The 24,880-nt window shown below is 37.7% G+C and overlaps 5 protein-coding genes across 6 annotated transcripts; 1 reads left to right on the forward strand and 4 right to left on the reverse strand.

Annotated features, from left to right (window-relative positions):
• Positions 1-1,532: 1,532 nt before the first annotated feature.
• Positions 1,533-2,148, reverse strand: LOC145238643 (gamma-secretase subunit PEN-2-like). The gene is made up of 2 exons (XM_080101878.1): positions 2,082-2,148; positions 1,533-1,977 (listed from the first exon to the last, which is right to left on the reverse strand). Exons 1-2 carry the CDS (start codon positions 2,140-2,142, stop codon positions 1,733-1,735), a joined length of 306 nt encoding a protein of 101 aa, XP_079958004.1. The 5' UTR covers positions 2,143-2,148; the 3' UTR covers positions 1,533-1,732.
• Positions 2,149-2,184: 36 nt separating this feature from the next.
• Positions 2,185-3,006, reverse strand: LOC145238632 (G patch domain-containing protein 11-like). The gene has a single exon (XM_080101867.1). The coding sequence runs from the start codon at positions 3,004-3,006 to the stop codon at positions 2,224-2,226; it is 783 nt and encodes a 260-aa protein (XP_079957993.1). The 3' UTR covers positions 2,185-2,223.
• On the reverse strand, positions 2,185-4,818 carry LOC145238623 (ankyrin repeat and SOCS box protein 3-like). Its single transcript, XM_080101856.1, has one exon. The coding sequence runs from the start codon at positions 4,727-4,729 to the stop codon at positions 3,203-3,205; it is 1,527 nt and encodes a 508-aa protein (XP_079957982.1). The 5' UTR covers positions 4,730-4,818; the 3' UTR covers positions 2,185-3,202.
• Positions 4,819-5,301: 483 nt separating this feature from the next.
• Positions 5,302-10,367, reverse strand: LOC145226267 (organic cation transporter protein-like). The gene is made up of 13 exons (XM_080092279.1): positions 10,235-10,367; positions 9,907-10,016; positions 9,658-9,828; positions 9,410-9,513; positions 8,898-9,052; positions 8,299-8,488; positions 7,921-8,044; positions 7,764-7,852; positions 7,188-7,408; positions 6,797-6,905; positions 6,331-6,430; positions 6,003-6,175; positions 5,302-5,648 (listed from the first exon to the last, which is right to left on the reverse strand). Exons 1-13 carry the CDS (start codon positions 10,365-10,367, stop codon positions 5,519-5,521), a joined length of 1,809 nt encoding a protein of 602 aa, XP_079948405.1. The 3' UTR covers positions 5,302-5,518.
• Positions 10,368-18,001: 7,634 nt separating this feature from the next.
• Positions 18,002-21,770, forward strand: LOC145235894 (uncharacterized). Of its 2 annotated transcripts, none has more exons than XM_080099615.1 (8): positions 18,002-18,969; positions 19,826-20,038; positions 20,164-20,395; positions 20,476-20,566; positions 20,623-20,765; positions 20,881-21,075; positions 21,171-21,306; positions 21,464-21,770. In XM_080099615.1, the coding sequence occupies exons 2-5, from the start codon at positions 19,840-19,842 to the stop codon at positions 20,707-20,709; spliced, it is 609 nt and encodes a 202-aa protein (XP_079955741.1). In that variant the 5' UTR covers positions 18,002-18,969; positions 19,826-19,839; the 3' UTR covers positions 20,710-20,765; positions 20,881-21,075; positions 21,171-21,306; positions 21,464-21,770. The 2 variants fall into 2 exon arrangements, with proteins under 2 accessions (XP_079955741.1, XP_079955742.1); XM_080099616.1 differs by lacking the exon at positions 18,002-18,969 and adding an exon at positions 18,979-19,495.
• Positions 21,771-24,880: the final 3,110 nt, after the last annotated feature.

Consider the following 24,880-nt stretch of genomic DNA (forward strand, 5'->3'; position numbering starts at 1 on the left):
TGAGTTGATGTGGGCGGTTACATTCACCCAGTAACACGAAAGCTTCAGTTAACAGTTAAAATCTAATCTAATTGATACTACAACACGCAAGGTCCATTTCACGCAATTCAAACGCATCTGAGAACGATTTGTTACATCATAGACAAAACAATATTACGATTATGCGCAAACAATCGCTTTCTTTTGTTGAAAACAATAGGGCATTACTCGGTAGAGGTGAATCCTAAATGATGCAAATACTTAGCGGTTTGGGAAGCGCTTGTAGGCCTATAGCAGGGGTGTCCAGACTTTATTTTAATTGGGGTCAACATTTACCAGAAAAAACAGCCGCGGGCCATGTGAAATGCCGCCGAGGGCCGCATTTGGCCCGCGGGCCGCACTAGGAAGTGTAAAAACGAAACAAGTTTTGAGGTAAAGCTCGTTACCGTTGTATTTATAAGTATGGCCCGTCACCACACATTGCCTCAATAAGTTGTCCCCTGTGGCTAATTAAATGCCCAGTCTTGGTTTCGAGATCACAAAAAATACAAACAATCCCCAGTAAACAGAATGTATTTCAAATAGCAGCATGTTTAAGCTGATGCGTCCCTTGTCCCTGGTGTTTGTTTGCAAGACGAATTATACCTGCTTGTAAGTTAAAGTCAGATAGGACTGATTTACCAAGTGTGCCTAATATGCAAGAAGTCGAAAGTCGTAAGACAAAAATGTTTTTGCAGTGGCATTTCAAAACGGCTTTGTGGCTCCCAGCGGTGTTTTTACTAGTGATGTACCGAATCGGCTAAATTTCGATTCGGCCGAAACCGAATATTCGGCGGTTTTGCCGAATAAATTCGGCCGAATCAACCGAATCATTTATGACGTCACGCGAAGTCGTACGCTACGCGTTTGACGTGAAAAAATGTTTATCTACCAGGCAGCCAGTGCAAAATAGTTGTGTTTCGTCCTTATTTCAGTTCTGTGGGGTTTAAAATTGCCTTAAGCATGATTGGCAACCTGCCAATGAATTACTAATTTTTTTGACTACCGTGGGGAAAACGATAATGTGTTGAAAAAGATAAACATTGACGCAATTTTCGTTATGTTTGGGCTTTTCAAAGATTGCGTGGACCTTAATAAGCAGAAAAGACATGTTTAACGCATTAAATTTGTGTTCGTAAAAGATTCGGTTTCGGCCGAATCGCAACAAATTATTCGGCCGAAACCGAATCTTTGCAAAAATGATCGATTCGGCAAACCGAATATTCGGTACATCTCTAGTTTTTACTGTGTGAAAATAGTCCGAATGGCTCTTACAGTGGCAAAGGTTGGCAACCCCTGGTCTGGTTAATCACACAATGCTGGTAATTCCATAAAAGCTTGGCCGAATGGTATTCCATAAACCGGATTCGTTTGTATTCGCGGTGCTCTTATTCTTTCCAACATTCCCCCTTAGTTGTACTGTAACGTATGTATTTCAAGAAATCTGCGTTTAAACTCTTCGAGACCTCCCAAATTTGTCGCATGACCTTATGACGCTACAATTTTGGTGCCCGTTTGATGATAAAAAGGTGTATTTTTATTAACGAAAACGAATCTCCGTACATGTTAGTTAATGTTATGTACAACTAACATGATACTTATACATATTGCACAGTGGACTCCGTTCTCCAGTAGATAAAATACAATGTCAATGTACAAAATAAGGAGAAAATCATTCAAAACGTCGCTCAAAGAACATTTGCACAAATGCCAATCAAGCGATACCCTGTGGTATTACAAATGAAATATAATCAGCGGTAGCACCCCAGCTTGCACGGTTTTGTTGAAAAATAATATTCCACGCCATTAGCCCAGCAATCCACAGTACAGCACCAATTGCAGACTGTATGACGTAACTTCGCATCCTTGCTTGCCCTTCAAATTCCGGTTTAAAAAATACTTCCTTGCCGAACCACACTGCATTGATTGCCCATAGAAATGGAAGAGCAAAGAAGCCCCCTGAAATTCAAACAAGCTGTATTTTGAACAGAAGTAAAGATATAGCCTACTTTGGTATTTTTAACATGCATTCCGACATACTGTAATTAACAAAACAAGCGTACCAATATAGTATTTTCGACATAGAGTCAACTTTTCTTCATCGCTCATTTTTTCCAGATTCATTTTGCACAATAAATAGTTTAAAACAATTAATATCCTACACAATCTGAAAATAAAAAAAGGAGAATTTTAAATAAAAAACATTCAACAATCATCATCGTGACATGCGGCAGTGTTACCAGGACATTCCTGGGATAATTCATTTTTGTCACTAAATCTGTGACCACACCATATGCAGTAAAAGTATTCAGTTCGCAAATACTCTGTTAACAATATTAACTTGTCATCTGGAGAAATTTCTTCATCATCATCATCATCTTCTGAATCTTCATTTTGTTCATCTTCTGTAACAATGCTTGGCCAGTAAAAGTCACATTTGGGCCTTTCAATGTCACTACTTTCATCAAGGTGAAGACAGACCTTTTGACTCTTGTACAAATCATGTTCTACTTGTTTGTAGTTAAAACGGTCGCGCATTCTTTCACGAAACTGTTTGTGTTGAATTTTTTCTAGTTTAGCTCGCTTTTCTTTGACCACCACTTGCATTTTTTGTCTTCTTGCCTGTGCTTCTTTAACTGCAGAATCCCTACCTAAACCGGTTCGGCCAGATTTTACATCTACTGGTACTGGTTCGGTTCTCCCCTCCCCTTTGGCACCAAGTCCTTCTCCGATTTTGTACCCCATTTTTGCCAGCAGTTTGAAACCAGGATTGTCTTCTGTAATGGCAGTGGCGAGCCCTTTAGTCCTTGATTCCTGCTCGACTATGTGCCTTGGCTGAACACGGCTTTTTGCATTTAAATCCTTGCGCTTGTTTTCCAATTCATGCTTTCTGGCAACTTTTTGGGGTTTGCAAAGTAGACTTTTATGAGGATTAGGTTCTTCTACAAATATATTGGACATGTAGTCATCCTCCTCATCTTCAGCCATTTTAACAACCGAAAATTCACCAACAATCCTATATTGTTTACGATGTAAACAAATTAAACTGTCTACAGTATTCCTTAAAAAAAGTGTGCATAATTTATTTTGACACAGTTTTACAAAACCACAGTTACAGTTTGAACTTTTAAAATGAGACTTTTATCTTCCATAAAAGTAAAATGTTTAATATGTTTTTCTCCTTTCAGGAATACTTATACCGAAACAACACTTGGTTTATCACTTTTTTGGGTATTGGAAGATCATTTAACTGAATAATTGGTCTATGATTGCATTGGAACAATTGCCTAATTTTCCAACAACATAATTGTTGGAGAGTTGGATCTTGAAGAGTTATGTATGGGTAGCCAGAAGTGAAACTGATGTGAAAATTTGGAACAAAACTGAAGAACATAGCTAGTTTGCTCTGCACTACTGAGGGCAAACTACTAGTCAAAATATTTTCATCAAACATCGAAGCTAATTGTATTGAGGTTGGTAATTTTGTGAAGCAAAACTCAACTAGTCCGTAAACAAGCATCACTTGCAGTACTTCATAACTTGTTTTTGTTTCAGAGCTTATGAGTACATTAAATGCAGGACCCTGTACAAATGCTGATGTAAACTTTACCCTGTGCTGTAACAACAAGGCAATGACCCGACAAAGATGATCATTCGTTGAGGAGAAATCCCAAGGCAGAAGATTTTCGAGCACAAGGTCTCCATATTTAAAACTCTTACTCATTTTGTTTTCATTTGACCCAGGTAATAAACCAGTGGTTAAATATCCAGATTTTAGTAAAACTTCAAGACAACCTGGTTGCTCCCCAATTATAGCTGACAGCACTGGCGAAGTGATATGGTCTTTTCCCAGTAAATTACAGTCTGTGCTGTTTATTAAAAGTCTGAGCATTTTATCAAAACCCTTTTCTGCAGCGGCTGAAATGGGGGCAACCTTGAAATGTTTGTGCTGTTCATCATTTAAAAACACACAAGGAATGTGGGCATCTGCTCCATTGGAAAGTAATAGTTCTGCCGATTCTAGGAGGTTGCTTTGGGCAGCAATGTACAAAGGTGTACAGCCATCTTTATCACATGAATTTATATTACAGCCGGCATCAAGCAGTTTTAACAAAACATCAATGCTTTTGGAATTGACTAAGGATGCTGCCATGTGAAGTGGCTTACGACCAAAAATGTCACTACCTTCTTTATCAGCACCATTTTCCAATAACATTTTTATGCTTTCCAATTGAACGCAACTTACAGCTCTGTGCAGTGGAGGTTCACTAAACAAACTGCTACATGTGTTAATACTTAGTGGATATGCCTCAATAAGTACGGCGAGAACACTGGGGTAGCAAACTGCTTCCGTTAATATGTTACTAGGGTCAGCAACAGCAGTTCTGTATAATGGTAATAGTACTTCAACTGCTGCAAGGTGACCATTTCGCACAGCTATTTCTAAAGGTGTGCCTGTGGTTTTATTGAAAGGCACTGGCCAGATATCCAAAATGTTGTCATCGTTGTTTGCGGCAACTTGTAGAAGTTCTGTTATGCTTTCTACATTTCCAGCTTCTGCTGCTTCATGAATTGGATACCAGCCACGATTGTCGTGGACACAGTAATCTTTACCACTGCTTAAAAGTGATCGAAGCAGTTCTATGTTACCAGACCTTGCTGCAAAACCAACTTGAGAGCACGTATCATCATAAGCTTCAGTAAAATCCATTTATTTAGCTCACAGCATGGCAACAAAAATGCTTACTTGGCTGCAACTTAAGAGAAATCCTGTTTAGAACTGCCAGCAATTAAATAATTTATCTACAACAAAAGGCTTTAATCCATTCCACTGTGTCTGTGAGCAATCAAAGAACCCTATAAAGTTATAGAGTTCTTTGGAGCAATAGAACAAATCAAATGTTCTGCTTCAATACTCACGGAACAATAAAAACTCAGTCAGGCATAACCAGTGACGTCATTGAGTCATTTCTATGTGTCACATAATCAATTTTTTCTGTGTCAATTTCAAAGCAAAGGACATTGGCCAGTGAGTTTTGGCTTTAAAAAATATTATGTAGAATGTAGAACGTATGTAAGCACGTGTGAAAACTGGCATCTTTATGCATCTGTTTCTCTATCTGAATTATTTGCAGTGTTCGGTTTATGTTAAGGGTGGCTGTTGAGTCTCAAGGTTATAACCGCGTCACTACAAATTAAAGAGGTATACCACCGTACTTAACCTCCCAAGCTTCTGGGCTTGTCAGGACAGAGTCCTGGAAACTTCACACAATTGTCTTGCACTTCAGATCGTTTGTTTATTCCAAGAGAAAGAGGGATAGAGACGAGATCGGAATGAACCAGTGCGGTTTTATATATACCCCGGATAAAGGCGTTAAATCGTACACATGTGCTCTTGCAATTGACTCTTGCACAAATTCTCACACAAAGCAGCGTCCAATCACAGCACGGGACAAAACATGCCTTGAAAGTTCGCAAACACCAGATCACAAAGTCGCATCTACATCCTAATTAACTGCGAGTTCTCGTGTTTCGTTGGTAAAATTTCATTCCTCTTTGACTTTTCCAATGACAATTTCAGGATTTGTTGATGTTGCAACTTTACCGCTTCATACTTTGTTTTTGCAAACCTTAAGGAAAAATGGAAATTGTATACAATTAATAGCATCCAATACTATGAACACTATACACGAATCTGTTCACAAGTTTATTGGGGAAAATAACGGCCCAAATAGCCTGAAAAAAGCGACATGTTTTCATGGGCGCCGGCACGTAGGGGCAAGAGGGTGCACTTGACCCCCCTTGGAATTTCAGTGTACCTCAAATTAACATATTTTGCAGCAAACCTAATTAAAGTGTCTGCGCGGAGATTTGTGACATCGTTTAATGCTTTAACGTTTAGGCAACTCAATTGTGAAGTAGGCTACACGATTTATGCCTTCATATGTAACAAATTCTAGATGCGGTAAAGTAATTATTCCCACCTCGGTTTAACATCTTGGGGAAGGCAAAAGAGTTTTATGACAATAGGTGAGCGAAAGTGCTTCCTCATGAATACATCGGCTTCATCGAAAGTGGTCAGAACAGTCTGGTCCTTGGTTTCGGGAAAGAGCGAAGCAAGTAGACTGCCGAAAGCCGCAACCGTTCCAAGCACCACCTGATAAAAAATTAAAACTTTTGTTCAGACTGTTAGCTCAGTCATTAGGCACGAGTAATACTCTCTGCCATTTGTTCGTGAATTCGCATCTGGTTTATGAAATTTTTGAAACAATTTTATCAACAGTAATTACTTAATGCTTATCGATGTCTTACCGGGGTTAACCATGGCCAGGAATATTGAAGATGAATGGTAAATGAGGCCATGATGATACCGACACGTGCAGCAAGAGACGTAAATCCTAAAGCAGTTGATCTATGCAGAAACAAGGCAACAACTTAAAGATGGTTTACACTTTTCAGTGTTACAGACACTAATATCGTTGGCCAAATCATAGTTTGGAATGTCAATAGGCTACATCTAAATTTAATGGTGAAAATAACGGCCCAAATAGACGTAAAAGCGACATGCTTTATATTTCAAACGTTTCGGCAAATGCTCATGCCATGAAAGTCCAATACACCATCATCGCTTTTTAGCAAGTCGCTTTTTACGTCTATTTGGGCCGTTATTTTCACTATTAAACTTATGAACAGATCCGTATATATAGTGTTCCGAACTACATCTAAAGGGTTTTGCATTACTGAGTGGTACAGTTCATTAGCTTTATGTATCGTGTACCTCGCTGGTGTAGGGAAAAGTTCTCCAGTATGTTGACAAATCACTGCAAATGTGGCACTTGTGCTTGCCCGACCGATCATTGCAATAACGATTCCAGCTGTCGCTGCATCTGAATAACAACAAATAGTTCTGGTATATCCACTGGCGGTTTTAAAAAACAGATGCTGGGCTAAATAATGAAAAAGGGAATATTCTTCTGTAGAAATTAGGTTGGTGTTTTTTTGTTTTCCATATTGTTTCTAACTTAGGAAAAATGCGCCAACGCAATATAAAATGCTTCCTGTGCTGAAGTAAATGAAAACATCGTTGAAACCTTACTAAGAAAAATGTGCAAGTTTTTGTTTTATATTAAACTGCTCTATAAACCTTGTGTTAAGTGTAATAAAGTTACCTGGATTATCGCTGCCAAACTCAATGACGATAGTCGTTAGGAAACACGAAGCGCTGGTCACAGCCAATGTTCCAACAGTTATGTTCCTTCTTCCAATCTTGGCGATCATTGGCATACCTACTAAAGATACGCAGACCTCCAAAATGCCACCAAGCAAAAAGTTGGTGTACAGATTTCCCGCTAGAGATCCACTGTTCAGTAGAACACCGTAGTACACAAGGCTGGGAAATATAAAAACGTGTGTATAGAATATATGTATAGTAATGTTGGACCCGTTACGACCTAACACACACTGTCTCATTTAACGGCTCTTAATCTTTTTATTGTCGTAAATCTGAGAAAGTCGAGAGTAATTTCACTTGCCCCTTTTCGAAAAACCTAAATTTACCAACTATGACGTCACAGAAAGATGATGTCACGAAATTATCCATTGGTTCAAAACCACTGCCCTAACACTTTATCAAATAGGAATAACTTGTTTTCGAAAATTTACGTAAAATGATAGTTGCATTTTGTAGAAGCATTTTGTTGTATGTAACGTTGTATAGAAAGCTTCCCATTAACAACGCGCTTTACCTTGTAACGAACCAAACTACCGCATTGCTGCACAACATGAATCGAAGATAGGGACGTTTCATCAGCTCTCCAATACCAACAATTGATTTCTGTAGTTTGCACCAAAGCAAATTAAGTCTGATTTTTTAAAGAGTTGAAATGCAAAAATTACAAATACCGATTCATCAGATGTTCTGCTTGCTTCTTCAAAGATCTCATTGTTAAATGTTCCTTTGTTTCTTTTCGCCAGTAGGTGGCAAACGCGAGCCGCTTCCTTCGTTTTCTTGCGTGACAGCAACCATCTAGTTAAAACAAAACTTTACCTTTGTATTGTACAATTTGTTTCTTTCTTTATCATTGTTAGATTTTGTAGATATTGGGTAGCGGGGTCCAAAAAAGTTGTAAAACCCTGCATTAACGTGCAATTGTAGGTTTTGTATTTGGTACTACTGTTAAAATGGTTTATTGATGGTTTACTTACAAAGATTAAATTTCTATTTCTAAACGTTGGCCCCGCGCCACCAGTCTGATGAATTATATGTTCTACTATATTTACCCTGGGGATTTTGGCAGAAGCAGCATTGTGAAGGAAATTATGAGATTTGTCACAGAAATCGCAAATTGTAATTTCCGCCAGTTTCTCCAACGATAAGCCAATCCAGCTAATACGATGACACCAGAGCCGAATCCGGCGTTAAGCAAAGAGCCGAGAGTAGCACGAAATTTCAGTCGTGATATTTCACAAGCTGAAAAACACACACATAAAATTGATTTAAAACTTTTCATCTTTCAAAAATAAACACAAATAATTGTCAAAGTCCTAACTGGGCTCTTTGGGTCGGGTTCGAGGTTACGTTTAAATACAATGGGCTGGGTTGGGCCTGATTTTGCACTCAAATTTATGTCGAAATTTCACCTCGGTAAATTTATATTTTATTCCCAACTCTGCAGTCTTTATGTCAAAAAACTTGCATGTTCTTTTGGATTAGCGCCCTAGTTCTGAACCCGCATGTAACTCTGGTTCGTGTATTAAAACCTTTACATTTTACTGTAAATATGGCATTTCTTTCAACTGTTGTCTTGATATCAAATAAGCTAATAGGGTCTGATAGTATGAGATTGCAAAGTGAAACTGTATAGTTGCTGTATACGTACCGTAGGCATACGCGTTGAGCGCAATGGGCATGAAGCAGGAAGCGACAAGGAATCTCAACACAATCAAAATGTAAACGTTGGCAGAAAAGGCGAGAGCCAGACTGAAAACAAGAGTTAAAACAGCCGCTACCAGGCCCACCAACACACGACCAAATCTAAACAAATCAAACTGGTTACTAAAGTTGACTCTGTTTTTCATGGAAACTCATTCCGTCGGCGCATCCGCGTCTAGGCCGAAGAAATCGGCATGTGACTTCCTTTTTTTCTTAGTTAACGTATGGTAACATATGACTTCAGGCCCACTCAAAACTCTGTGAATCCTGTTTAAATCACTGGATAAAAAACGTTTTATTATTTGAGAAGGATAGGCCTTTGTGATTGTTTCTTTTACAACCGCTGTAATATGTCCGTTACGTTTTAATTTATCGTAAAAAAATGTAATACAACTTGCTATTTAAATCTCAATATCATGACGTAAAACAAATTTGCGAACGTCTTATGTTAAACATCACCTGTCACCAGCCATTCCACCAAGTGCTGCTCCAAAAACAAGACCGAAATAGTAAGAACATGAGCTGAGCGTCATGAGATATAATTGGTCACAAACAAGATCCCACTGGCAAAATGTGAATACTCGCACAAGTTAGAAAAAGACCGTTAAAACATTTTTTTTTCAGAATCTCAAAAAAATGTCCTCATATTCTCTCTTTTTATAATTTATTAGGATTTAAACAACAGGATGTTTTTAACACATTGTTACCTCTGTTGTGGCCGACTCGTGAAATGCAGATCGGTCGTAATAATAACCATCAGCACAATTTGTTATTGGACGTTGCGTTGCATTAAGTGTGACATGCTTGATACATTCAGCTGTGTAATTTCCATCGCATGCACTTAGATTGTAGTTGTATTGAAGGCAACGGCTATAACCCTGTAAACAAATCAAAGAACAGTTTCTCACTTGTCACTAGTGGCAACTAATTTCAGAGACATGTTAAACATTTTATACCTTTGTTCTGTCATCCCATGGTATAAATACATCTCGGACGATGCTGTTATTTGCAAAAGACGAGATGTTGTCAATTGTTGGAATGTAACAACGCGAATCAGGTAAACCAACTGCAAAAGTAAGAAGAGTCACATTTTGGGTGTTTCCTAATTAGCATGTTTCCTGGTCGTTTAGAAAATCGTTATATCGCATAAAAATGGCACGCTCAACCCAACTTGATTCTCTGCGTGCTTTTGCAGTACATAATAACAACAAGAAATAACACTGAGCGTAATGATAAGTCTATGAAACATCTTTGTTTACGAAGCGACTCGTCTAATGTACTTACGTATGAAAACTGAAGAGGCGTGAAATAGACTTGCACTTATCGCCTGAATCAAAGCAATCAGAACCAACAGTTTTTCGTATCTGCCATTACCCGAAATATCCGTTATCAATCTTTCGTATGCCGATAGTTCCATTATTATTTGTCGTCAGGTATACACATTCAAAATTCTTTTTCTGAGTGAAATTTGTTGCAGTGGTAAACCGGACAAATTACCCGGAACTATTGCATTTATGAGTAAGGTAGTGAGATATTATTTAGTATGATATATAAATAAGCATAAGTGGTCATTAGCCTGCATTTTCCGATAGGTTACTAGCCTCGTTTATGAGCTTCCTATTTAATTTCAATTTTAATTTAAACTTATAGAACTGTTCTTCTCTGCATTCTCTTGTATTTCTCTGGATATCTTTACATGTGCTTATTTCCTCCTATTTCGAGTCATACTTTCACACAACTGCATATGTAGCTCAAAAACCAGCGTTCTTGGACTGTATGTGATATGTTTTTTCCTTTAACCACTCTCGTGATATTGTTTAGCAAAACTTTATTTTAGCGCCGTTTTGTCGGTTTGTGGCACAAAAAACTTTATTAATGGTTTCTTTTCCGTTTGGTCAAATTGCTTTCATGACCATATACCTTCTTTAATAAAAACTGGTGTCCTTAGCTAAACCACAACTGAACCAGAATACGATCATAAATATAATGTTTTTGCTCTATACTTACCCACATGATATGCGGACTAACTTATTATGCAAACAATTAGAACTTATAATGTCCACCTGCACTAACAGTCAAAAAATAATAAAAAAAGACTCTGCATGTGATACGAAGTAGGAAGAACTGCTTAAATTGTGTTCCGCTGCACACTGTGCTTTAAAATGCTCGTTTTTGCGAGTTCTATTTGTGTTTATGGTTTTGTTTACAACATGTGGGCAGAAAGAGGACTCTATAGTACTGCGTTTAGTCGTATTTGTTTTTAGAAACGAATTTCTACCCACCAGTTTAAAGTTCCAAGACATTTTTTATTCATTATTAAACTTTTTTGAACACCTTGTAAGTGCGGAAAATAGACTAAAAATGTGATTTTTCGCATTGTATATAAATTGAGACAATTTGCATCTTCTCTTCACTATACGTTTGTTTATCGATTACGCCAGGACTACTTGAATAACCTGCATTACAATATTGCTTCAAACTGTGAACAAACTGATGCATTTCTGACTAAGTCCATCTTTCATGGTTTGTTCGTTCGGGAGGTTTTGCCCTGACCTATAGTTGCGTGAAATATTTTGCTTTTTCATGCAAAATTTTTTTGCTTGCAGTTAGCTAAAAAATCAATAACAAAGCCTTACATATTTTAAACAATGTAGCTTCTAATCTTATCAGGTCTTTCCTGAACAATCAAGGAAGCCCATTTAAGTTTCAAAAACTGTTGCGTTTAGCAAGTTTTTAATTGTGCATAAGGTGGACAGGAGCAACTAATTAGCCGGTAAACGCAGGTCCAAGCGCCGCTATGTTAGTAAGCAATGTGGGGAATTATTTGTGCCCTAAGCCCCTTCTGTACTGTATTAGTCCTTTTGACTGTTATTGCAACCAATTGCTTTCAATTTGAACAAGTTATTCCAATTGGAATTAAAAACCCAGTTGGTATGACTACTATGTGATATGCTTATTTAAGCATATTTAGTTACCTGGGCCATTTCTGTCCAGTTCCATGATAATAGACGATACGATACACAAATCACTGGTCGCTGCCAATGTTCCAACGGTTATGTATGCCACCTTACGCGTTTTTGTTGTATCTTTCCAGGCGGAGATCCACTATTCAGCAGAACACCATAATACACGAGGCTGCACGAGAGGGACTATAGGTTAGTATACATAAACTTACATTGCTAGTACATTTACAAAACGTTTCATTGCACGTTCAAGTAGGAAAAAAAGAACATACGACCTATGTGTAGTGTATGTATAGTTGTAACCCAAGCCAACCCCCAAACCTGTTCGGACTTACAACATTGTCTCACTTGTAACTAGAAACACCTAAAGTTTCCTAGATGCGGATATACTTTCTAAAACTATAGCGTTGAAATGGTAGTTGATCCTCAAAGGTTTTGTTAATGGCTGTACCAGACCACTCATTTTTGCCATTGGTCTTTTGCCATCCCACCGTCCGAAGAGGGCAAAAAACTAAAATACTTTACCTTGTGAAGAACCAGAATGCCACATTGCTGCACAACATGAATCGACGATAGGAAATTCTCATAAGTTCGCGAATAAAATGTACAGTTACCGTTTCGTCAGATGTTCTGCTTGCTTCTTCAAAGGTTTTATTGCAAAATGTTTCTCTGTTTCTATTTGCTATAAGGTGGCAAACACGAGCCGCTTCTTTTGTTTAGTTGCATGATAGAATCCATCTGTAGTTAAAACAAAACCTTAACATTCACGTGAGTTGGATCGTTAGGAGCAATTAAGTTCCGTCCAAAAACTTTAACTGCGATTTGTAGAATACTTTTATTATTTTTTCTTTTTTATTAATATTTGGCAGGGCGAGGTCAAACAGGGTTGCAAATACCCAAATTTGGGTCATGTCTTTCATTTTCACTTTTGGATGTTAAAATGGATTTGTCAACATTTTTTGAAGATTGTCTTTGTGTGAAGACTAAATTACTATTCCCAAACTCTGGCCCCGCGTCAAAACCCTGATTTGATAACGCTTCACGTGAGGATACAGCACAGGAACACTGCGTGAATAAAATGCAACGTAAGCACCCTGGCCAAATGTATATAGAGCAGCAGTTATTGTAAGGCAGGTTGACATGTTAGGTCTTTACAGTTAAAACTACATCAATAATATGTCACCTTTTAAGTAATTGACCTTCAGGAGTCGTAAACGCATGTTTACAAATCGACTCACTAATAACATGCGTTAACACGATAAAACACGGCTTTCAATGCAACCAACGTCGCACCTTACTCTACGGAAGTCAGTAACGAAAAGAACTCAACCGCGTTGCGTTATCACACAAAAAACTGGCAGTTGATTGTTACGTCACACAACGCAATAAGTTGCGACACAAGTTGTACTGAAGAAATGCGGGAATCTATAGAAATCGGCAATTACTGGCAAATAAAATGTAAAATCATGTTTTTAGTCTTGTTTACTAAATGTGGGCAGCATGCCAATTCTAGAACCAATTTTGGTCGCTTTTCTTGCCAAACATATTCCCACCCATCGTATTAAATTACTGATCAAGCTCAAGTAAGTGAAAAAAAAGTTGTCATGTTCTCCAGGATAAACAGTTTGGCAACCAATGCACTAATCGCATTTTTCCCCTTCTTGTTGACTTGTACAACAATGCTGTAGAAGATGATTTTTGGGACATATAGAAACCGGTAAAATTCGAATATTCGTTTCGCTTTATTTGCTGATTGATAAAGCTGGGAATAACTTGAACACAAAAATAACTTGTGTTTGCAATGTATGTCATTACCCTGATGAAGGTGTTTCGTATGGGACATCGAAACGTTGGCACAGTAGAATAAAAAACTGCCGGAAGAGCTGAAAATTTTGTTGATATGCCTAAATCTGGTTTCTCTATTTCAGAAAAATAATATTTTATTTCGTTCTTGTCTGCTGTAGAATGATTAGCTAAGCGCAAATCACACAAGTCACTCCGATTCGTTAAATTTGATAGACAAATCTTGCACAAAATACTCAAATTTGCAATACTTTATTAACTTTGAATAAACTTTAAATAATCGAGTCACCTAATTGAAACGAAAAATAGTCTGTTCTTTGCAGCGCTTGTAGTGTGAAAACTATATGGCATTGAAAGCAATTCTTCAGTGCCTAAAAATTGTCTCCTAGAAAATGTATTCTGTAGGTCACAATGACTTAACTGTCTAGACCAGGGGTCACCAAACTACGGTCCGCGACGTCATTTCATCCGGCCCGCGAATGATTTTGGTCTTATATTTATCTTAGAAAAAAAAGCTTGAAAAAACCGCTAAAATTAATTTACTGCGAAAGTATTCCCGCAACAACATGTAGGATTAATTTCACCAAGTTTCATAGTACGCAAAATGTCTCAAAGGCAGTTTGTTACATCACAGAAAAGACTGAGTGCCTTCGTAAACAAATAAACGCCGTTCTTTTGTTAATTGTGAAAATAATTGAGTATAGCCAGTAGACGTATCTCTTTATTTTTCCGTACGATTGAGGGGTCGGGAACCTATTTTTCTACTGCGGACCGTTTTTGAAACTGAAATTTTATCGCGGACCGGCCTTCAAAAAACTACAAATACTTAGCAATGAAAACGCTTAAATTAGTTTATCATCCCCGGGATACATTGACAAAATGTTTTAAAGCATTTAACCTGAAAAGGTATACGGCCCGGTAACGAACACCTCGCCGACCGATACCGGGCCACGACCCGGCAGTTGCCGACCACTGCACTATACTTGTTTCGCAAAAGGGTTTGGCGGTCCACAGTTTAGTTAAGGCTTTTGAGCTATATGTCCATCGTATGGCATTTTTACCATTATCCAGCCCGCCGCGAAAAAAGTTTGTTGACCCCTGGTCTAGAGTCTAGACTAGAGTAATCGTACCGCAGAGTCTCCGTCTCGCTATGAACTTGTTGAATGAATGGTTTAACTCAGGTGTGCACAACCTTTTTGCCATGACGGCCGCATTGCAGATTCCTATTTAACCAACGGCCGCCTATTGCTTGCTTGGTTTTGTTTTAAAATAATGAAATAATGAAATTGCTTTGTATCGCATGGCGCCTTAAAAGCCCAGGTTAATTTCTAACTTGATGCACAGATCGAGCTGATCAGTCTGACGATCAGTTTTAATTGTTTATTACGCCATAATCTATAATGTTACGCTTATAGTTTCGTTTTTGCATTGTTTGCACACAATAGCCGTACAAAAGTGTGACGTACATGGCTATTAAGCTGGTAATAGTATTTCTAAATATTTTCTAAAAGAACTCGTCTCTGCGGCCGCATGTGACCGTACGGCCGCAGGTTGTGAACCCCTTCTTTAACCCAAAACCCATCAGTCGAATAGTTTTCTCGTTGTCAGATCATATATTAAGCATTTTCTTCAGGTTCGGTCGTGTATTGGTGATTCGGGTGGCTGTAGTTCTGACTTTTGCAAGCAGCCTGGCACTCGCATTTTCCACAAACGTTTACGTGTTGATTGTCATGAGATTTCTTGTCGCATTTTGCTTTATTCCTATCTCCGTCAACGGGTTTGTTTACGGTAAGAAGAAACCACAGACCCTTTAAAAGTATAAAATAATAGGTACTCCAAAGTCACACTGACGAATTGCTAGAACACAAAAATAAACTGTTTCGTTTTTAAAAATATTTGACTTTTCTGTCAATCGAACATTAGAAGTATAAAAACAGGTATAGGCATCAATAAGTGGGAAAAAATACAGAGCCAAAAATCTAACCCTTTTTAAAAACACGTGGTAATAAGTTTTAGGCGCAAAAACATTGTTACAACATCATATTTCCTTCAATTCCTTGTCTAGTAATGTAGGCTCGTTTGCAGGAGCAATTCGAATTTCGAAACGTTTATCGTTTTTTTACAGTCATCATCTATAATAGACTTAATAATCAACCGGACAGAAGTGCATGCTGTTCAATTTATTAGTTTTCATTGTCTTATGTGGTTTTTCAAGCTTGTGAAGTATCATGACTGAAGTTTCGTCCTCTTCTTGGTTCTCTGGCAAACGCCTCCTTCGGCATGGGCTGCATTATATTAGCTGGATTGGCTTATGATTGGCGAAACTGGCGAGAATTGCAAATTGCGATTTCTGTTACAAATCTCATGGTTATGATCTCTATGTTGTTTCTGCCAAAATCCCCAGGGTAAATAAAATACATTGGAGTTTTGGATACTATTTGCATTCATAAGGCTCATGCAGGTATTTTTTTGTGTGACTTTAGATTTGCTACACACTTTTTATGCTAAAAACAATTTAAGAAATAAAAATCTCAAGTGGTGTATGGGACAAATACTCATAACGAATGATGCCATAATGAGATGCTTATGATGTCATCCGAATACACACAACTTGCTGTATTCAAACCTGTTAGCACTTATTGAAAAAACTTGGTCAATTTGCCATTATGGTCAGGGCCCTGTTGTGTACCGTGGCCTGTTTTAGTAAAGATGAAGATATAAATAGGAAGTATATTTCATACATTTTTTCACTTAAAGCGTTAGATTTCATGATCTCCGAAATTTGTTCTCTTGTCTTCATTATTGTATCATGATTACAAAGATACACATGATTTTCTAGTTTCGTTCTTATCTAGATGGTTGCTGTCACGCAACAAAAAGAAATAAGCAGCTCGCGTTTGCCACCTAATGGCGAAAAGAAACGATGGAACATTTTGCAATGAAACCTTCGAAGAAGCAAGCAGAACATGTGATGAATCGGTAGCTCCATAATGTGTTTGATTTAAAAACTACGGAGACCTGATTGTATTTGTGTTTCTGCAATCCTAGAAATCAACTGTTGGTATTGGAGAGCTGATGAAACGTCCCTATCTTCGATTCATGTTGTGCAGCAATGCAATAGTTTGGTGCGTCACAAGGTAAACTGTTTTTTTGGTATATTAAGCATTTGCAAAATGATTTTGTTCAATGGGGACAGTTTCTCTTCAAATTTTTTGGCTCGAATACTAATTGACTTATATGCTGAACGTAGTTACTTTTGTCCTATAAATTACCAATACAGTTCAAAAATAACGTGACTTTGCCACATACTAAATCAGTAGCTTTTTGGCAGCTTTGTATATTTTGGTGTTCTGCTGAACAGTGGATCTCTAGCCGGAAACATGTACATCAACTTTTTGCTCGGTGGCGTTTTGGAGACGGGCGTTTCATTTGTGAGCATTCCGATGATTACCAAACTTCGAAGAAGAAACACAATGATCTAACCACTTTCGATGAAGCCGATGTATTCATGAGGAATCACTTTCGCTCACCTATTGTCACAAAACTCTTTTGCCTTCCCCGTAATGTTAAACCGAGGTAGTAAGATTTTTTATATTGCCCTTATAGGATCCATCTGCCTGCTTACGTTTTTGTAAAAAGTGCTATTTTCCATCACAAATATGTTGTTTTAAATTATCGTAATACACATAGTACAAAGGCCTACTTATCGGACCAATTAGTCTCCCGGGACTTTCCAAGATAAGCTAGAAACAGCTAGCTTGTAATGGAATTGAAATCCACGACATGAGCCTATGCGGGTATGATGGTGACCTGACACTGCCGGTCTAAACGGCGGCTTCAGGGCTGACCTTGGTAATCAGTAAATCTTTATTTGGTGGGAAATTAGATTTATTTCTTGGGAAGGGCGGAATTCAACCATCTTCCAGTTGTCATCTGAACAACTATGCATTGCAACTAATGACTATGAAATGTATACTATCGTAAATTAAGTATTGTACGACATAAAGGTTTCCACAAGTGTCTTTTTTGTGTTTTAGGTTCACGGATACAAAATGCGAGATGGTAAACCTGCAAGACAAACAAAATCTAAAAACACCTTTGGACAAGATCGAAAGCGCGCGAATTTTGCCAACCAACAATTCAAACTTACCTCTTAATTTGTAGATAAATTTAACAATGAGGATGGGTACAATACGTCAGCACTCATTAAAAAACCTGATTATGCGTTTTACTCGTGTTGTACACTGTAAATTGAAATGGTGGAAAACAAAGGGTGGGGAAAATAAAAGGTGGTATGATCCACCTATTGGGGTGGTACAGCTTAAAAGGTGTAATTTCACACCATTTTAAGACCAAATTTCCACCCGTCCTATAGTATTGGTGTAAATACCAACCCTCAGTTCTCACGAGGGTGGGTATATGCGCAAAGGTATTTCAAAAAACGCGGTAACACATTGCTAATCGTTTGAAACAATTTGGGTACTGCAATAACTTGCAATTAGGCGGTCAATACGGGATTTAGACCATTTGGTGCTCGGATTTCTCTTCCGTTTTCATTGCGGTCAAGGTTTGGAAATATGTTCAAGCCGTGGAAATACGACATTGGAGGTTTGGAATTGTATTTACTCTAGTATAAATGATTACTATACTGACAATTAAATAAACCAGGTAGTATATTTGTATTTAAACAACGCATCTTTTTACAACAAACCTTCCTATAACTGCAGTCTATGTAACGTAAATTGAAAAGTTTTTCAGAAGTTTAAGGCAGATGTTAGTATCCTACATGTTACTTTTACGTTTTAAGAGCGAAATCCGTAGCAGCAATGTATGGCAGTCGCGACTTAGAACTGTAACCAAACGAGCCAGTGGCATTTTTTCAAAAAAACAAACATGCACATTTATCACGCTGGATCTCACCAACGCGACGTATGCACGCTATACAGTATACATCATAATATTAGGGGAGTTAGTAGAAATACGAGTATAATTAAAATGAACAAATCACCGGTGAAAAAGTTTTCATTGTTAGTGAATCTTTAGCAACACAGCAACATATAGATTGACGCATAACAATCCCAATTGTTACATCAGACAGAATTCTAGGGTCGCCCAGGCTGAGTTGCAGGGGCATGTTTGTTTTATTATGACGTTTGCGGTAAGCCACACCCAGAGTTGAGCTTGCGCAGACGCCACGTTTTGTGCCGATTTGGAGGATTTGGAGTTTGGATGCTGATCGGAAACAGTTTAAAGGTTTGTTGGTTATACTTTTTGTTTACCTTGCAAACTGACCAGTAACTGGATGCATATTAAAGTTTTTAAAATGTATGGAGTTGCGTAGTAGACCTGTGTATCTCTAACCTATTTTATTGCGTGACCAAGTCAACGTTTTTTTAGAAAAAAATGGCCCACTTTCTCATCAGCATGGCTAGCAGGTCTTGATAATTGGCACATCAGCACTTTACAAACTACTATATGGCCCACAAGCTAAATAGTTAAGAAACACTGGTGCAGACAATACTGCTTGTCCATTAGTTTTTGGTTTATTTTATATGCATTTGGTAATTGTTGGTTTTGTGGATTGGTTGTGTTTAAGTATAAAAATACCTTTTAAAATTATATGTATCAGCAATATAGATTCAACCTGTAGGTTCATTAGAAGTGAGTTGTGTATGTTGTTTTTCTTGCAACTGATAAAGTATGTACATTTGAAGACAAATCTCAGATCAAGATAAAAAACAATGGAAGCTGGAATTTTATGTCCACATGAAACTGAAACGTGTGTTTGCCAATGCATTTCTAAAAAAAACTCCTTTAACGAAATGAACGTCATCATGTGACTGTGCCGCCATTGTGTTGCACAATAAACTTTTGCTCCAGAAAGTATTCTTCACCAAACCAAAGGGTGTCAAAAATATTTTACATTTCGGTTTAAATGGTGGTGTTATAGTGCTTTCGTAAAATATGACATGCTTAATTTCCAAACGTTTCAGTGAGTGCTTATGTAATGTGCAAGAGCATTCTCTGAAATGTTTAGATAATAATTTAGGTTGCTTTTTATCTCCTGTATCAGCCTTGTTACCATCATTAAGGTTATTTTTGTTCACAGATTAAAAAGTAAATATGGAATATCATGTGACCTGTGGTGAGAGAAAAGTGATATTAACCTGCATATCAAAACTGGATGTGACCAATCAAATTGAGGCTACATTCAATATCACCCATCCGTTCTCAATTCAGCTTTACTCACAAACGTTTAATGACTGGGTGGATGTAGATAATCTAACAGATTTGCCAGAAAGTGGCAAACTTCTTGTCAAAGGTATTTGCATGTAATGCAATACATCAGTTAATGTGTTACACTTATGTTGATTGTGACAATATGTCTTTATGTTGTTTGTATTTGTACAAATGTTGCTTAGAAATATGCAATTAAATAAATTTCAGAGTGTTTGCCGGAGATACAAAATGATAATGAGACTGCAACACATCCTTCATCCTCATCTTCACTTCTGACTACATCCCCCTCAGTAGAAACTGATGGATGGTTGGTTACATACAAGCTTCCAAAACTCATTGGTGATGCTTTGGAAGATTGCAACTCTCCAAGCAAACTAACCAACAAAATTAGGAGCAAAATTGTTCAACTCATCTGTGATTCAATTTCACCACATAATATGTGAGTGTGATATAGTTTGTTTGAAAATAGCTTGTAATGTACACATTAAATATTACTAATACTGTAAAAATTAATTACAGGTACCCATCACCCCTACAAATAAGAACAGTATTAATGAAATTAGTAAAGGCATATCCAGTATTGCAAGATCAAAACAGTAGCAGTCCAATAGTAAGTAGGTGCGAGATTTCTGCCTAGCACAGTACTGATTTTGGTTTGTTTTGTAGAGCACATGGGTTTGTAGTTTGCGACAAAGATTTAAAGACATAAGAAGACCCCTTCATTCCCTCCAGATGTGCAAATTGCTGCCATGAAAATAAACTATGGCGGTCGAGAAAGGCAGGATTCTTCAAAGAGGTTGTTTAAAGATGTGAGTATGTACATATATTTATTAAGAGTTTTCTAGGTTTAGCAAGTTAGATAGGTTTATTTTCAGTTAAACACCAAAAGTGAGGTTATGTTCCAAATTGTGTGTTTGCATACAGAGTTTTGAAGATGAGGAATCCGTTGCACTGCATTCTAAAATAGCACGATTGGAGCTGGCCAAACCACATCCAAATCATGATTTAATAGAAGACTGCCATAAGCGTACATTCGAGTTTCGGAGAAATATCATTACAAGAGGTGCAGCAAGTAATGACATTTTAGACCAGTTTCCAACACTTCATGAAATCAATTTGGTAGGTGGATCTTTTCACATTATATTTAATGTACCCATTTTAATGTAATAACCATTTTATTGAAATTGGAATGTCCAGTGATTTGTCTGTTTCAGATATTTTTGGCAACAGAATTGATTCTTAAAGTAGATGTATTGCAAACATTCATGGAAAAAATTGATGACCAAAAAATGCTGCAGAGACTGGAGAATCTTAATCAACCTAATCATAATCACCAAGTACATTTCACAGGTATCTATTAATTTAAATTTCATGTTTTGAAATATGTGTACGGTTTAAGCAATGGGTGATGTACCAGTAATATTTTTATTGTTAAATTGTAATTGACTCTGAAATGATGCTATTTTGCACAAATGCTGTGGGTTATAACTTGTTTTATGATATGCAGGAGGATGAAAACATGTTTCCACGTGTATTTTGAAACAAACAAGAATACTTGGTGTTTGTTGATGGAAAGAAGTTATGTGTTGCACCTAATTTGCCACAAGCCGTAGTTGCAATGATCTGCAGCTATTGGGTGTTCGACATTTGCTTTCCGAAACAATTGGTCAAGTCTCTACAACTTTTCTGCTGTCTTCTAAATTTACCACTGAAAAATCGTCACATTGGTGTACAGCGTGTTTCAAACAACTGTAAGCGAAGTGCAAATTAAATTTTGTGAAACCTGTTTCGCAAATAAATTTTGTGAAACCCTGTTGTACTGGAACACCTTTGAAGGTGGAGATACCGACACCCTATAGTGGTGCAGACAGCTGAGTGGTGGTTGCCACCAATCACACCTATGGTGGAATTCACAGGTGGAACTTACCACCTTCGTTATCTAAAGGTGGGAAGCAACTCCACCCTAGGTTGGAGTTTGTGGACCACCAATTTTGGTGTTAGTTTCCACGACTACCATTTACAGTGTAAGATGAATAAACCATTCGTTTTTTTTGCAAAACAGTGGAAAGCATACAAAACTTAACAAACACCCCCAAAAACATATAATACTTCGTATGATACTTCTATCGCTAAAAACAAGTAAAAATGCCCATATAGTGCAATTAGGGTTAGTGTAAAATTATGTAGGCCCTACATAACATAAAAACTGTTATTAAACTTAAAGAAAATTTTGGCCCAGCACTATAGCTGTCCCACGATTGAGCAGTTTTCGGTTTAATCGTTTTTCGCGTAAACATTTTTACTTAACGTCAAAAATTTGCTGAATCTCTTTTCGGCAGATACAAGGTGTTGTAGCGACCCTGTGATTCTCTGCATGCATAGGACGCGAAGCGAACCTTTTTCTTTATTGTCTCGTGTTGTCTTTTTATGTGCGGTGTTGTGGCTCTCGCGTCATTCGATTAACTTGTTCAAATAAAGTGTACGTCGCCTCATTGGTGACCACCGACGTGATAACATGAGCACAGAATCTCAAAACGCAGTTGCCATAAAGTTACCAACCTTTTGGCCGGCTTAGCCTAAGGTATGGTTTCAACAAGCAGAGGCACAATTTGCTTTAAGAAATATCACTGCGGACATCACGAAATACTATTACGTTCTGTCGGCATTGGATCAGGACACGGCAGGTCGGTTAATTGACCTTTTTGACAATCCGCCGGAAAACAACAAGTATGTAAGTCTTAAAGAACGTTTGCTTTCCATGTTTACTTTGACAAAGTCGCAAAGAGCACAACGCCTACTTCAGATGCCTCCTTTAGGCGACAAAATGCCATCAGCGTTGATGGATGACATGCTAATTTTATTGGGTGAACAGAAAGAGTGTTTTTTGTTCGAAGAACTGTTTCTACAACTCATGCCAACGTATGTACGAATGGGACTTGCTGCCCAGAAATTTACGGACTATCGAGCTATGGCTCAGACAGCTGATGTTTTGTTGCGTGCCGGACGCTATGATTTTGAGAACGCTGTTGGTTTTAATTTTAAGCCACGAATGCGGCAAAACAAACCTAAAAAGCCAGATGGAAGCGGAATGTGTTTTTAGCATGATCGATTTGGTATCAAAGCTAGAACTTGCCGCCCTCCATGTTCTTGGCAAGCGGGAAACGAGGAAGCCGACCGGCGCTAGCTGCTGCGTTGGCCGGTACAGCAAGCAGCCTTTTCCACGTGTTCGACCGCACTTCTGGTCACAGTTTTCTTGTCGATGCTGGCGCTGAGGTCAGTGTTTTTCCCCCCTCGGGACGCGAACGCCGCATGAACCCTTTTTAGGCAAAACTTTACTTGCTGCAAACGAAAGCGAGATCCGCACCTATGAAACGCGCTGTGTTTCATTGGATCTGCCTTTGGGAAAATTTAAATGTAAAAATTTAAATGTTTATTCTTGCTGATGTTTCAAAGCCTTTGCTGGGAGCGGATTTTCTGCGGGCACACGCGTTGTTGGCAGACATCAAACACAGACGCCTTGTCAACTCCCAGACGTTTTTCAGCAATGCTATCGGCAAGATGGAACAATCAGCACCACAGTTAAACGCACTAGCTAGCAGTGTCTCTGAATACACTCGTCTGTTGGGCAGTGGCGGCTCGTGCCTAAAAATTGTGGGGGTGCTGCTCCAAATTTTAGCCTTTATTGAACAAATATAAGTTAGCAATATATACAAAAGTTACATTTCTAGTTTTCTAGCCATTGTTTTGTGTAGAAAAACAAGTAATACAAATCTTAATTAGCAACTCCATTGTGACGTAATTTTTGTTACGCAGTAATGTACACGAGTGTAAACAGCAGACGATATCATTTGTGTATTTTGTTTACTTGCACAGCGACGGGCCAAACTCAATAACATGCAGTAATAATGTGGAACAAAAACACACGTGACACGGACTCGAAACGAAGCGGTTGTAAATACGGTAAAACACGACAAGAATATAGAAAAAACAATAAGAAAAAAAAGTAATGGGTCGAAAAACTTTGAAGTATTTCAGTTAGACAACATTTAAAAAAATGGTCCTGTTTCATTTAAGTAACTTATGGTCACAGTCAGCGCTTAACATATTCTATGACACTTCACAGGTTGATGTCACACACAAAAATACTAGCCATACAGCTGTTTATTGGTATCATAACTGACAAATTTAACAACCACTTTACATTTGTGTCAGAACTTGTGTATTTTAACATCTTTTCTTTGAATTTTTGTGTACAGACTATTATTTGTCTTTCAGATTCTTAACTGCTATACTTGCTGCTTTATTTGCTGGCAAATAGCTTGTAATTGCTTTTTTTAAGTGCAAAACTCCTTCAAGCTTTAAAATTTACAACACTCCCACTTAAATTTAAACCATATTATTAAACCTTGTGCTTCCTTTTTACAACCAAAAAGAATCATAAAGTTATAGTTTGGACATGATAATTGATAGCTTCTTTCTTAATCCCAAATGACAACTGAGAAACTGTTTTTCTATTTAGTACTAGCACTGCAAGTGCAAGTCTTTTGGAAATAATGGTGTTCCTAACAAATATATAATGGTCTTTCACTTGTCAAAACATCATCTAGATTATTTTCAAAGTAATCATGAACATCAGATCTTCAGAAACATTTTCATTTCAATAACTAGCTTTTCTTTGTCAAACAATAGGATGTGCTTGGTGGTCACTACTATCTGTATCTTGTCTGTAGAATGTTCATTCTTAAGAAACACTTCCTGTGAAGCAATTTAGCAGCTACTGTTTAGACAAACAGTAGGCTACATGTCCATTAATTAATACACATGATTGCACTTGGTTGCAAATACTGTCCACATGGTGTATTAAGAAACCAAAACTTCAAATTGTCTTCACTCAGGTATTTCAAAAATCCTGTTGCTTCCGGAA

The sequence above is a fragment of the Phallusia mammillata genome, chromosome 1 (assembly GCF_965637545.1).
Source record: "Phallusia mammillata chromosome 1, kaPhaMamm4.hap1.1, whole genome shotgun sequence".
NCBI lineage: Eukaryota > Metazoa > Chordata > Ascidiacea > Phlebobranchia > Ascidiidae > Phallusia > Phallusia mammillata.

Excerpts from the sequence above, each read along its gene's own strand:
- LOC145238643 (XM_080101878.1), bottom strand. The coding sequence starts at position 2,142 with ATGAATCTGGAAAAAATGAGCGATGAAGAAAAGTTGACTCTATGTCGA. Across the intron at positions 1,978-2,081 it reads ATGTCGAAAATACTATATTG|GGGGCTTCTTTGCTCTTCCA; the intron begins GTACGCTTGTTT and ends TTTGAATTTCAG.
- LOC145238632 (XM_080101867.1), bottom strand. The coding sequence starts at position 3,006 with ATGGCTGAAGATGAGGAGGATGACTACATGTCCAATATATTTGTAGAA.
- LOC145238623 (XM_080101856.1), bottom strand. The coding sequence starts at position 4,729 with ATGGATTTTACTGAAGCTTATGATGATACGTGCTCTCAAGTTGGTTTT.
- LOC145226267 (XM_080092279.1), bottom strand. The coding sequence starts at position 10,367 with ATGGAACTATCGGCATACGAAAGATTGATAACGGATATTTCGGGTAAT. Across the intron at positions 7,853-7,920 it reads GCAGAACATCTGATGAATCG|AAATCAATTGTTGGTATTGG; the intron begins GTATTTGTAATT and ends TGCAAACTACAG. Across the intron at positions 6,906-7,187 it reads GTTTGGCAGCGATAATCCAG|ATGCAGCGACAGCTGGAATC; the intron begins GTAACTTTATTA and ends GTTGTTATTCAG.
- LOC145235894 (XM_080099615.1), top strand. The coding sequence starts at position 19,840 with ATGGAATATCATGTGACCTGTGGTGAGAGAAAAGTGATATTAACCTGC. Across the intron at positions 20,396-20,475 it reads TCAATTTCACCACATAATAT|GTACCCATCACCCCTACAAA; the intron begins GTGAGTGTGATA and ends AATTAATTACAG. Across the intron at positions 20,567-20,622 it reads AAAACAGTAGCAGTCCAATA|AGCACATGGGTTTGTAGTTT; the intron begins GTAAGTAGGTGC and ends TTTGTTTTGTAG.